Consider the following 12,489-nt stretch of genomic DNA (forward strand, 5'->3'; position numbering starts at 1 on the left):
CAGAGAGAGAGAGAGAGATAAGGAAACGAAAGAAAAAGTAGATAGGTTGGAAAGAGAGGGAGTGACAGAGGAAGAAAGTAGACAAAGAGAAAGAGGGAAAGAAAGGAAAAAGGAGATAGTGTGGAAAGAAAAAGAGTGAGAGAGGCAGAAAGTAGAGAGAGAGAGAGAGAGAGTAGTGACAGAAAAAGAAAGTAGATAGAAAGAAAACAATGAGAAAGAGTGAAAGAGTAAGGAAAGAGAGGGGCTGGAGGGAAAGAGACTAAGATAGTAGTGAAAGGAAGAAAAAGTACCAGTGAGAGAGAGAGAGAGAGAGAGAGAGAAAGAAAGTAGTGAGAAAAGAAAGGACAGAGAAAAAAATGAGAAAGAGTTAAAGAGAGAGGAAAGAGAAAAAGTATTGAAAAAGAGTGAAAAGAGAGGGGAATGGAGGAAAGAGAGTGAAAGCAGTGAGAGAAAGGAGAGAGAGAGAGAGTAGTGAGAGAAAAAGAAAGGAGAGCGAGAGAGAGAGGAACAGAGAGAAAGAAAGAAAAAGAAGAGTGTGGAAAGAGGGAGTGTGAGAGAGAGAGAGACAAAGAAAGTAGTGAGAAAAGGAAGGACAGAGAAAAAAATGAGAAAGAGTTAAAGAGAGAGGAAAGAGAGAAAGTATTGAAAAAGAGTGAAAAGAGAGGGGAACGGAGGAAAGAGAGTGAAAGCAGCGAGAGAAAGAGAAAGGAGAGAGAGAGAGAGTAGCGAGAGAAAAAGAAAGTAGAGAGAGAGAGCGAGAGTAGTGAGAGAGGAAGAAAGGGGAGAGAGAGAGAGAGAGCGAGAGTAGTGAGAGAGGAAGAAAGGGGAGAGAGAGAGAGAGAGAGAGAGAGTAGTGAGAGAAAAAAAAAGTACAGAGGCAGAACGAGGGGGTGAGCGAGGGGGTGAGCGAGGGGGTGGGCGTGGGGGTGGCAGTGAAACAAGGTGCAAATCCTAAAGAATCTGAGAGAAATGATCCAGAAAGCTTAGGCTGCTCCTCAGAGAGTGAGAGCGGAGCAGAAGCTGTGATATTTCTTAATCTGCCGGATTCCCACAGAGCCGCTAAATTAAATTTGTTGTGTTGGTTTAGAGCTCAGGGTTCACGCTGACTTTGGGTGGGCAAACAAGAGATCATTGAGCTGAACCGCACGGCTGCTTCTTAATGCACTTTCAATAGGCCAACTAACCATTACACACGAAAAAAGAGCCTTTCTAACGGTTTAAACCCTTTTAGCCTGTAAGAACGTACGGTGAAAAATGAGTATGACCATGAAATATGAAGTGTAATGAGTATGAAATATGAACTGTACCCAGTGAACTGAGGGAAGGTGGTAAGATGACGATGCAAAACAAGTAGAATGTATCTTTTAGTGAAAGAGTGTGAGCTGCGTGCCAAAACTTTCCACTGAACCCTGCCACCAATTCTTCTTCTCTATTCCTCCCTGATCTTTCCAGAGATGATAACTAGAGCAAAATAATAAACGCTTCTTCCTTTTCACACTAATTTTTCCACTCTGACAGGAGCGCTAAAGCCATATGCTTCTTATATATTCAGATCTGTTTTACATTTTTAAAAATAAAGCTGCCAAAAAAGGTTATTTGGGTTCATTTAATTGAAGAATCACTTTTGGTTCCTTTCAGCCGAGTTTTATAGTCACTTTTACAGACTGATATATTTAAATGAGCTCTGCTCTGATTGGCTTCCACATATTGAGCTTCATTCAAAACGCAGTTCTGGCAGAAACACTGCTTATAACTTCAGTGTGAGAGCTAAACTCCTGCATCAAAACAATAATTATAAACAAAGTACCTTTGAAGTTCGGATGAGCTCCTCCTGCTGGATGTCTTCACCCTGGAATAAAGCAGAGTGCTGGATCAGTGCTACGGGTGCGCCTCCTTGTGGTTGGAACTGATCACAGCATTCAAATTCAAATGATTCTTCTGCCAAACCTGCACTGTATATGACTTTCTAGATATATTCACTGCAATTCAGTAAAGCAAGGTTCAAAATTAGACATAACTTTCACAAAAGATAATACAAAGAGAAATGAATGATACTGAGAATTGTTCACAACCTCAGTTCTTATGCTACTACACAAAAGCCAGAATGACAGAATAAGTGATTCTTATTCTTATTGATTCTTATTTGACAGAATAAGTGATTATTTAAAATATTTAGATAAAATAAAATCAGTGTTCAGTACGTGACTGAAGTGCCCTTGAGCAAGGCACCTAACCCCTAAATGCTCCCCAGGCGCCGTGAATAGGGCTGCCCACTGCTCCGGGCAAGTGTGCTCACTGCCCCCTTGTGAGTGTGTGTTCACTAGTGTGTATGTGGTGTTTCACTGTACGGATGGGTTAAATACGGAGGTCTAATTCCGTTGTGTTCAGACACAGTTGGCTAAAAGGTTCATTTCATTTCATAAGCCACTGCACATCTTTGAAATTTAGTCTGTCAAGTATGTCAAAATTTAGTCTCAGAATCTTAAGGTTTTGAGAAAATAAGCAATTGGTCATATTTTTGAGAACATAACTATTATATTGAGATAATAAGTCAAATTCATGAGTGAATAAATCTTTATATTGAGATAATAAGTCATATTTATGAGCAACTAAGTCTTTATATTGAGATACTAAATCAATATTTTGACAGAAAAAGTGATTATTTCAAAGATTTTGATAAAATAAAATAATTATTTCAAGATTTTAAGTCATTTTTGAGAAATAAAAATCATTATTCTAAAATACTAAGTTAACTGTTTAGAAAATTAGTCATTATTTTGACACACTAAGTAAATATTACGACAAAAATAGCCATTATTTTGATATACTAAGTCAATTTTATGAGAAAATAAGTAATTATTTTGAGATGCCAAGTCAATTTTTTGACATACTTCCACCAGAAACAAACACACTAGGAATGGCTTTCCGTAGATTCTGATACTGATGCTGAAATGAAAAGAAAAACAATCACATTAGCGCCCCCTGCTGGTCACTTCTTGCAGTACCTTGCGTTTGAGCCGAGCTTTGACATTTTCTGCGTCCTTCAGTTTGGATTTGTAGAGCATCCATCTGTACCGCAGCTCCTCCATACTCACATCTTCTCCTCCAGCATCAGAATGCCACGAGTCCATCAGCTGCTGGAACAGAGCTTGACCCCTGGTCACCCCAGCACGCAAACCCTGCAGCAAAAAACAGCCAGAGAAAAATATTTTATTACTTTCTTCCTATTCTTTTAACGAGTGAAAGGAGAAGGTGCGCAATACTTGTTTTTGAATTTCAAAGATATTTGGAAATACACGTTTACATGACTTTATGAATATTATTTGAGTATATTAAACAGCAGTAGATCTTCCATGGGGCTTCCAAGCAAACAAATACTTCTAAATATTTCTCTTTCAAGGAATAGACAGTCTATGCCAAACGCATTTCTGTTTTTCCCCAAATCGCACTCAAACTGCGACCAAAAAGAGTCGATTCCAGAGCCAGAAGCTATTTTGGTCCTCTGGCAGGACGCCTGGTGTTTGTGAGGTTTGTGTTTTTCAGAGCTGAAGGTAACAGACTAGTCATGACAGCCAGAGCGGTACAGCACACCACGGTTAGAAGAGTCTTATAACACTCATATGGGTATATGTTTAAGTGTTCTCCCGCTGAGCTCCTTCGCTCACTAACACAAGACAGCACCCTAGAGCTCGACATAAAATCAAGCGAATAGGACATCAAAACGCAGAAGGATGTTCAGCTTTTCATCAAGACGCTGAATTTTTCTGAGTAAACATGAAAGTTTAATCAAAAGTGGAAAAAGGAGAAAGTGAGGACACAACAAACAAGCCTGACCTTGAGTGTATTCTGTCTTATCTTCAATTCTTTGGCGCTCGAAACTCTTTGGTTGTTCACAACTGCTGAGAGTTTGTCGTTTTCCTTACGAAGCCAAGCCTCGAACTCTCTCCGAAGAGCCTCCCAATCACGATCGTGCTCTCTCACGGCACTCTGCAACATAAATAAACTCATTTTAGCACTATTCTTATGTTTGTGCAGTACATTTTGTACGGTATATACAGCAGGGTTGTAAAAATGCATCAATCTGAAGGTGGCGATCCAATGTTACAATCGATTATAAACAGGTTTAATAAAGTATGTGGTCATTATTTTAGAAAAAGGCTATTTTCAAATATGCAATACTGTGCAAAAATCAGCATCCACCCTTTGTTTATTTAAATATCATTTGGGCTGTTTCTTTTAGTCCGTTCATCATGACATTTACATGCAATGTAAAGGGCAACAGGTATTTTCAAATTACGTAGAAAACTGAAAAAAGACAAAAATGGAGATGAGGTTTTGTCCTGACAGCAGCGATAAGTAAGAGGAATGCCAAAGGAAAATAATAAAAAAACACTGGAGTTCAAAAAATGATTGAAAGCTGCAGGAAAATGGGCTCCTAACAACCACCTGGAAGACCTGGTATGTGTAAGCATACCTGGCCAATAAATCTTGACTATGATTCTGATGTGAGGCAAATAAGTGCCCTCACGCGGTACCTGAATGCTGCTGCTACATCCAAAATGCATAATTATGCATGACTTATTGTGCTAAACAGCCAGTCGAACTTTACTTTCACTGCAGCACTTTATGTGATTTATGGTATTTAAATAGATTATTTTTTTTCATTTTATGAATTTAAAATGACAGTCATTAAAGTGCAAATTATATTATTTACATTGCAACTTTAGCTAAAAGACAGCATGGGAAATGTTCTAGTGTGCTTCATATGTACATTTATTCCATACAGTGTGAGCTTTGAGTTAATAAAAGGCTAATAAAAATCAACCATTGGCCAATTTGGCTGTAAAACAGTTTTAACTGGATTCAGCCTTAAAAATTTATGCTCAGTTCACCCCTAAAATGTTTTAAAATAGTTCTGAATCATAATAAACTAACTTAATTGAATCAATCAAGTCTCCATGACGCACTGAACTGTTTCCTAAACCAGAACTTAGAAAAAAAAATACATCCAAATAAAGTTATTCTGACCTCCATTAATCCGTGAGCTGCACCTGGTTTGTACGGAGATGGCTGCCTTTTCCTAAATTCGGCGTCTGAGGTTCTGATGGATCTTGCGAGTCCAGCTCCAGCTTGGTCTTCACTTTCATACAGACCCTTACTTAAGCCATATTTTCCCTCCAAATCAAGATCCTCTACACCAGATGCATGCTCTTCAACCCATTCTCTTGTCCTCCCTCCACTCCTGGATCCTCCTCTCCTCACCAAACCTGCTCCACACTGATCTCCTCCATCCTTCTGCACCTCGTAGCCTCTTCCTATTACCATCGAGTCCACATCATCTACAGTCTTCCCTCTCAGCTCTGGGGGAATTTTGACTTTACCTCCAGGACTGAACTGCCCATCAGCTATCTGACCTTCACCATCATGACCTGTAACAAATCTCCCAGCAGCTCCGAATCCTGACCCTCTGCCCGACCCTGAGCCCTCATAAGGCCAGTCAGGCTCCTGGGCTGGATGACCATCTGCTCTGGCTCTGCCTGTAGATCCGCTGCCTCTGAGTGAACCGGCCTCCTCGAATGGCGCACGTCTCTGGTCAAGCTCCAGGCAATCATCTGCCTCGTGTGCGTAAAAGGAAGAATCTGTTTCCCCTGATGCTCGGTGACCATTAAGAAGCCTGAAAAGAAAGCAGAAAGATAATAAAAGCTTGGGGATAAAGTGATACCTTGACTAAAAATCGCATACTGAATTATACAATAGCTGCGTTCCAAAGTCTAGGCTGCATTTCTCGGCCGCTACGTCATAGAAGGCCGTTCCAAAGTTAAGGACCCTTTGTATGCAGCCTGGAAATGCAGCCTAGGTTCTGAGTGATTTCAAAGATGCATCAGATGTTTCCTTTCAGGCCTTTACCCTTTCCCTTTGCAGTTACCCACAGTTCTCTGCGCACAAAAAAACAGCACCACACAAATGGAAAACGAAGCCATCGGAGCAGAGCTTGTTTTAAAATGTAAGTTGCTCACATCCTTGAATTCGTCTTCATGACCTTACAAAGTGTAAAATGACTGATTAATTAAAGCATTCATATATATTGTATATTATTTAGAAGTATTTGTATATCTGTAGTTTATCGCACTACATTAGAACTTCTCCTCCATTTCCATGAAGAAATGAAATAGCAGCAAACTCAATGCAGCAGCTCCATTTTCTCTCACCAGTTCCCTCACGAGTTTCGCTCCGCTCTGGTGACGTCACCACGCAGCCTTGTTAGGTCTTCACAGGACAGTCCTACCGAGGACCCGCCCTACCCTGGCTGCAGCCTCGGCTTTGGAACGCAGCTAATAACCCCCCTTACTACCCTAATGTAGTCTATGTGCTTTAGTTTGGCACTGGAGCCATGAGACTAACTAAAAGCTAACAAATAAATAACAACAATCGTATGAAAGCACATACCCCATCAATCAGCATCGAACAAACTGCATCACACACTTACCTCAAATTCCACTGACTTAAATAATCTCTAATATGCTCGGTTATGTTGTTTCTGACACTGCATGACACATAGTTACCTATAAACATGGACAAAAGCATGTTGCACAACTAAAAGCCAGTAGCAGAAGAAACCTTGGAGCCTGAATTTAGTCTGTGTTCAGAATCATACAGTGTCAGAAATCACATAAGCATGCCTAGAAGATTATCTTTCAATGTAAGTGCGAGTTAGCAGTTAGCACAATGCTACCTTTTCGAGTATAAGCTTTGATTACCTGTTGCTAGCATCAGGGCAAAACTAATGAAACAAACTTCGGACTGAAAAATGTCTCTGATGGAGTGGATTTCTAGGACAGGGGGTTTATGTGAACTTGTCACCAATCTACAGTATTTTGGTAAGCAGGTTATGAAACTTCACAATCCATCAGAAAAGGAAACATTTCAACAGTAGTCCAATGGTCAGGTGGTTTAATATAGGCCTGCGGTACATTAAGGGGGTAACAATTTCAATACAGTATCAAAAAAACTGTATATTTAAATTTTGTGTGGTGAACCTGAATCTTTTCAGGTTTTTGTGTTGTTTAGAGCTCAGTTGCACTATTTTACAAAATCAGTATTTAGCATAAAGACATGCTACTGCACAATATTTTGTTTTAAAATAAGTTGCATTTTCTTGGCTCTGTAGAAATAAACATTGTGAAGTCAATCATAAACTATATCATTACACCCTTACTGTACATACAGTTGTGTGCAAAAATGTGGGCTTCCCTGGTCAATTTACATGTTTTATTGATTTTCTAAGTGAAAATAAGTGAACACATCCTCTACAGAGAACACAGTTCTGCATATTTTAATGCACAATTACTGTTTATGTACTGAATTTAAATAAAACCTAAAATGTGGCCTATGCAAAAGTTACAGCACATTATGTATTTTTTATATTTCAGTTTTTACAAATACGTTAAACTAAGCAAATAAACAGAAATTGTGCACTAAAATGCCATATTTAAGTGTGTTCTTTCTAAAGGATGCGTCAATTTACTTTCACTTAGAAAATCAGCAAAAATTGCATTTGACCTTGGGGTGTTCGAACTTTTGCATACGACTGTCTGCCACTGCCAAAACACCAAAGATGAGTTTGCTGCTGTTCCCATTATCTGACCTGTAGAGGTTAAGACTGAGCGAGTGAAGGGACATCCATGATTCACGGAGGCGCTTGAGGTCTCGCTGAATGTGAACTTTGCCTTCCTCAGAGGTTTTGGCCAGCACAGCCTGACCCTGTCCCTCGGTCCGGTGCAACTGCAGCTCCTTCTCAGGGAACTCCCCCAGCGCCCTCTACAGGATTCAGAGACAAGCAAGACAGTAAAGCACAATTTCCCCTAAACACACTGTTATCTGAAAGAAGACAGAAGCACAGACAAACACATACAGACAAAAATACAGAAAATTAAGGCTTCAGCATGGCTGCTACTCAGCGTGTGAAATGCCCACTGGTATTCGGGGGGTCCTATTTTGGCTACAGTTGCACTCAAAATTATTCAACCCCCTCGAAGTGCAGGGCAGTCTGAGGATATAAAAACAATTCATGAAAATTTATCAAACAAGGTTTAATAAGCAGTCAAAAGAGGTTCATTACGACTCGTTCAAGTGATTTTGAGAACATAAATTTGAGTTTACTCCAAACAGTTCAAATGAAAATATCATTCTCTCTACAAATGTCCGTGTGCAAAATTATTAAACCCCCAAAGTCGGTATTTTGCCGCCTCCCTTGCACTTTATAACCTCCAATAAACGTTTCCGGTATGTCCTCACAAGCTGCCAACATCTCTCTATTGAAAGATTTGCCCATTCCTCATAAGCAAAACCTTCCAGCTCATTAATGTTCCCTGGTTTCCGTGCCACCACAGCTTTCTTTAAATCCCACTTAAGATCTTCAATAGAATTTAAGACCAGAGACAGAGATGGCCATTCAAGGACACTCTACACCGATCCCTGAAAAGAGCTTTGGTTGACTTGGACGTATGCTTGGGATCACTGCTAAAGAAGTCCATTGATCACAAAGCTTTAATGTACACACTGAAGACAAGACATTCTTCTCCAAAATGGCTGGTATTTTAACAAATCCATGAAGCCAATCAAACGGTAAAGACTGCCAGTTCCTGCAGCAGCAAAAAGGACCCTCAAAAGGACTGACCCACCTCCATCTCTATGCTTGATTGTGAAGATGGTGTTCCTTTTACCAGACATGCCACGGTTCCAGGAGTCCAAACAGTTCTAATTTAGTTTCATCACTCCATAGAAATGTCTCCCAGAACCCCACAGGCCTGTCCAAATTCCTTATTGCATGTTCAAGTTGACTTTTATGTGTTTTTTTGTCAAGACTGTTGTGAGGCGAGGTGTCCAGGCATGAGGTTACTGCTCATGTAGTGTTCTTATCATGTTCACTGATACTTTTGCTCCTGTCTTCATCAGGTTATACTGCAAGTCTTTGGTCTTTCTCTTCTGTTCTGTTCAAGTGTCCAATTCCTTTGGTGAAATTTTGCTCTTTATTCCACGTCCAGGTAGGTCTGCTGCTGTACTATGAGTTTTAAACTTGCGTATGATACCCCCAACTGTGTCTCTCTGAACTGAGATATCTTTCTGTAGCCTTCGCCTTTTTGGAGCAATGAAATAATTTCTTCTCTTAGCTTTTGTGAGAGCTCCTTCTTCTTTGCCATGCTGTCTGCTGAAGGAATTTATAGCTCTGTAATGTGTTTAGTGCTGTGTTACACATTATTATATGCAGTATTGCGTGTGCATGTGCTGAAGTTGTGTTTAGGCTGCCTATTTTTGTTTTTCTTTACATGGTCATGTCTGTCACACCTGTCATTTGTCATGTGTACGTCAAGTCAAGTCAAGTCAAATTTATTTGTATAGCGCTTTTTACAACTGATGTTGTCACAAAGCAGCTTCACAGAAATCCATTAAGACAAAGTTTTAACATGAAATGTAAATCCTCCAGGTGAGCTGGGGAAGAAACCTTGGGAGGAACCAAGGCTCACAAGGGGGACCCATCCTCTGGTCAAACTACCTATAAAATTATTATACTACTAATATTAATAGTAGTACTAGTAGTAGTAGTAATCTAATCTTGGCATCAGTCCAGCTATAAAACTGTATCAGTCCATCGTTTCACGGGCTGGCTAGGTGTCTGGTACCTGCACGCAAGAAATAAACTTAAATTCTCCAGACATACGGCTACTTCCCTGGTTTAGGACGGGGTCTGGATTCTTCCCTGCTGAGCTCGAATACATGCATGGGTGGGATTTATATATGTATCACAGCTGAAGCAAATTAATTGTCATTAGGGTCTCCAAAGGCTCAACTGTGTTGTAGCACAATTTTGTAGCCTCATAGATTATCAGTGATTTAAAAACCAGCATTATTAAATTGGGGTTGAATAATTATGACATAGCCGTATTAAGAAAATATCCTTTTAATCAGGAAAATGATATCATACATTTTCAATGTCAATTTCAATAGGTCACTCAACTGATACACAGGTAGTTAAAAATTTTTTTCTGGGTCTTCATAAAAGCTTGTGGGGGTTGAATAATTCTGAGTGCAACTGTAGCTGCTAACTCACTTGCTATAGCGGCGCTCACGGTAGCTTTAATGGCAACAAGATGTGTGGTTTAACAATTCTACTTCTGGAAATGCTCTGTTCTAGTTTGATAATGCACTCTTCCACACATCAACTGAGATCCTTCACTTCTCTTTTATCTCCGGTTTAAGAAATGAGGAACAATTCACAATTCGTGGAATACAGTGCAGTTTTCAGAGGTATCCTGGACATAGTTACAGCTGTTAGGCTATAAAGAACCAACAGGGTGAAACGATTTGCTACAGCGCCACCCTGAGGCAGACCACTGCTGCATCTCTAGTTAAGAATACCAAAGACAGAAGCTCACCAACTGTGGGTGAAGCAGCTGAACAATGACCTTTCCCTGAATTTGTATTTACGTGTCTATTTTACCCCAATGAAGAGCATAACGTTCGAAGTTTTAAGGGACGCCTCAGAATTTTAAGACATTCAGGGGGTCTAAGAGGTTAATTAGGACCTCCCCAGGACCCCTTTGCTACTACATACATACATACATACATCATCTAAACCGCTTGTCCTTCTGGGTCGTGGTGGGGTGCTGGAGCCTATCCCAGCTGTCATTGGGCGCTTTGCTACTGTTTTAGCAATACTGTTATATGTATTTATATCTATGTTTATAGATAACAGTGTGCTGTACAGTGTCAGAAACCACATAATCAAGTCTAATGGAGCAACTGAACAACTCCACACGGTTTGAGGTGTGTGACGATTTAGGCATGCAGTTAGCACAGTGCTAACTCGTGTACTTAGGCTTCCATTACTTGTTAGCTACTTTAGCCTCTTAGTTCCCGTGCAAAACTGAAGAAGTAAACTTCACACACAAAACATGTCTTGGCTGACTACACTGAGGGGCTGATACGCAAACTTAATTTCTGGTTGAATCATTTCTTTAGGCTGAGCTCAGAGAGCCTTGATTCTACTGAGAGATGTTTAGGTAGACTCAGAGACACGTAAACAAATAAAAAAGAATCAATGTATAAATATATTTAAACACTTCAGTTAGATATAATGTGAACTGTGTGCAAGTGTGAATGTACATCTGGTGCGTATCAGCATTTCTACCACTGAGGTTTCAAGCGTTCAAAAAAATAAACACGTGTTCCTTTCATTAACTTTATGTTTCATTCAAGGGTCTGATACCATTAATAAAACAGCTATAAAGCAGAAAAACAGGACGATGGGCACTCATGAGCGAAAACAGTTTAAAGTCAACCAATTTAAAGTCAATTTGAATCGTAAAACAAAACACATTTTTCTTCCATACTGTGACATACCAGTGTTGGGAACTGTTTCACTTTCTATTTTTCTCCCACTCTATTCTGTGTGACTCTCTTGGGGGTGGAGAGATTTAGAGAATAAAGCTCTGGGTCCAAAAACTGGTCTTTGGACTGGGTGATGATGGCAGCGATGGACAGAGCGCTATTCGAATAACCCTGCATTTCTGCAAACCCTGGTCTCTTGACTCTCTGACTGTGGCAAGATCAAAGATTCACATCACTAGTGAGTGAAACTCTAAGGGCTCTTGCAACTTGCAAGGCAGGTTTTTTTTTTATTAAAGTCCTTTTAATAATTAATGAGCCACACAAGGTGTATATTTACCAGAGCTAATCCTGCTAAAGTAAACCGGTTTGTAAGTACAGAGCTAATCTGCTTTGCCTGTTCCTGATAGAGCAGTCAAATCAGCAGCACTTCTATGGATTTGTGGTCTCAACTGACTTGATTATTTGCTGTTGTAACTTGTGTAAAGGATTCTGGATAGTTTTGGATATTTTAGACACAAAATATGTTGATTTTGTTGAAGATTTGGGAGTTTGAGTCAGCTCCTCTGAAAACACAATCAGAGCACTTGTGTTTAACCCCTTAAATAACCAGACTTATTATTCAGTAACGACATGGAAAACAACGAAAACTGACCAAGTGATTAAGTTACAGGAGTGAGGAATGGACATCTGGACCCACAGGAAGCTTCTGGACATTTAAGGGGTTAAAACAAATGAGAACAGCCTTAATAAGAACTTACATTTCTTAATTTCTGAAGGATATGAGTGGTATATTTCATGTCTCTACATCTTTATCTACATATCATATATGTAAAGTACTGTATCACAAGTGAAGGTTTACCAAAATACGTCACTAACCAGTGAAGACAGAGAAAGGACGCATTTTGTATGAATTCTCATTATTATCTTGTCAGTAACCTCCAAGTTGAATAAGCAAGCTTATCTTGTGAACTCCATCCTTGTGATTTTTAAGGTGACAAAGACGAAGTCCACTTTTTATGTAGACAAAATTCACTTCTATTTTACTATTACACTAGCCAGGCTAGTGGGTGCTTGACATAAGCTTCCTGTTCACAAAGAGTT

The 12,489-nt window shown here is 39.7% G+C and overlaps 1 protein-coding gene across 2 annotated transcripts in view; it reads right to left on the minus strand.

Annotated features, from left to right (window-relative positions):
* syne3 (spectrin repeat containing, nuclear envelope family member 3) overlaps window positions 1–12,489 on the minus strand; it is a 63,380-nt gene that overhangs the window by 20,241 nt on the left and 30,650 nt on the right. For both annotated transcript variants that reach the window (XM_036592991.1, XM_036592992.1), the window contains exons 13-17: window positions 7,646–7,818; window positions 5,029–5,674; window positions 3,835–3,987; window positions 3,006–3,179; window positions 1,808–1,849 (exon numbers count right to left, since the gene is read on the minus strand). In XM_036592991.1, the coding sequence (XP_036448884.1) occupies window positions 1,808–1,849; window positions 3,006–3,179; window positions 3,835–3,987; window positions 5,029–5,674; window positions 7,646–7,818 (1,188 nt within the window). The remainder of the gene's footprint in view (window positions 1–1,807; window positions 1,850–3,005; window positions 3,180–3,834; window positions 3,988–5,028; window positions 5,675–7,645; window positions 7,819–12,489) is intronic.

The sequence above is a fragment of the Colossoma macropomum genome, unplaced genomic scaffold, assembly GCF_904425465.1.
Source record: "Colossoma macropomum unplaced genomic scaffold, Colossoma_macropomum, whole genome shotgun sequence".
In the NCBI taxonomy this organism is placed as follows: domain Eukaryota; kingdom Metazoa; phylum Chordata; class Actinopteri; order Characiformes; family Serrasalmidae; genus Colossoma; species Colossoma macropomum.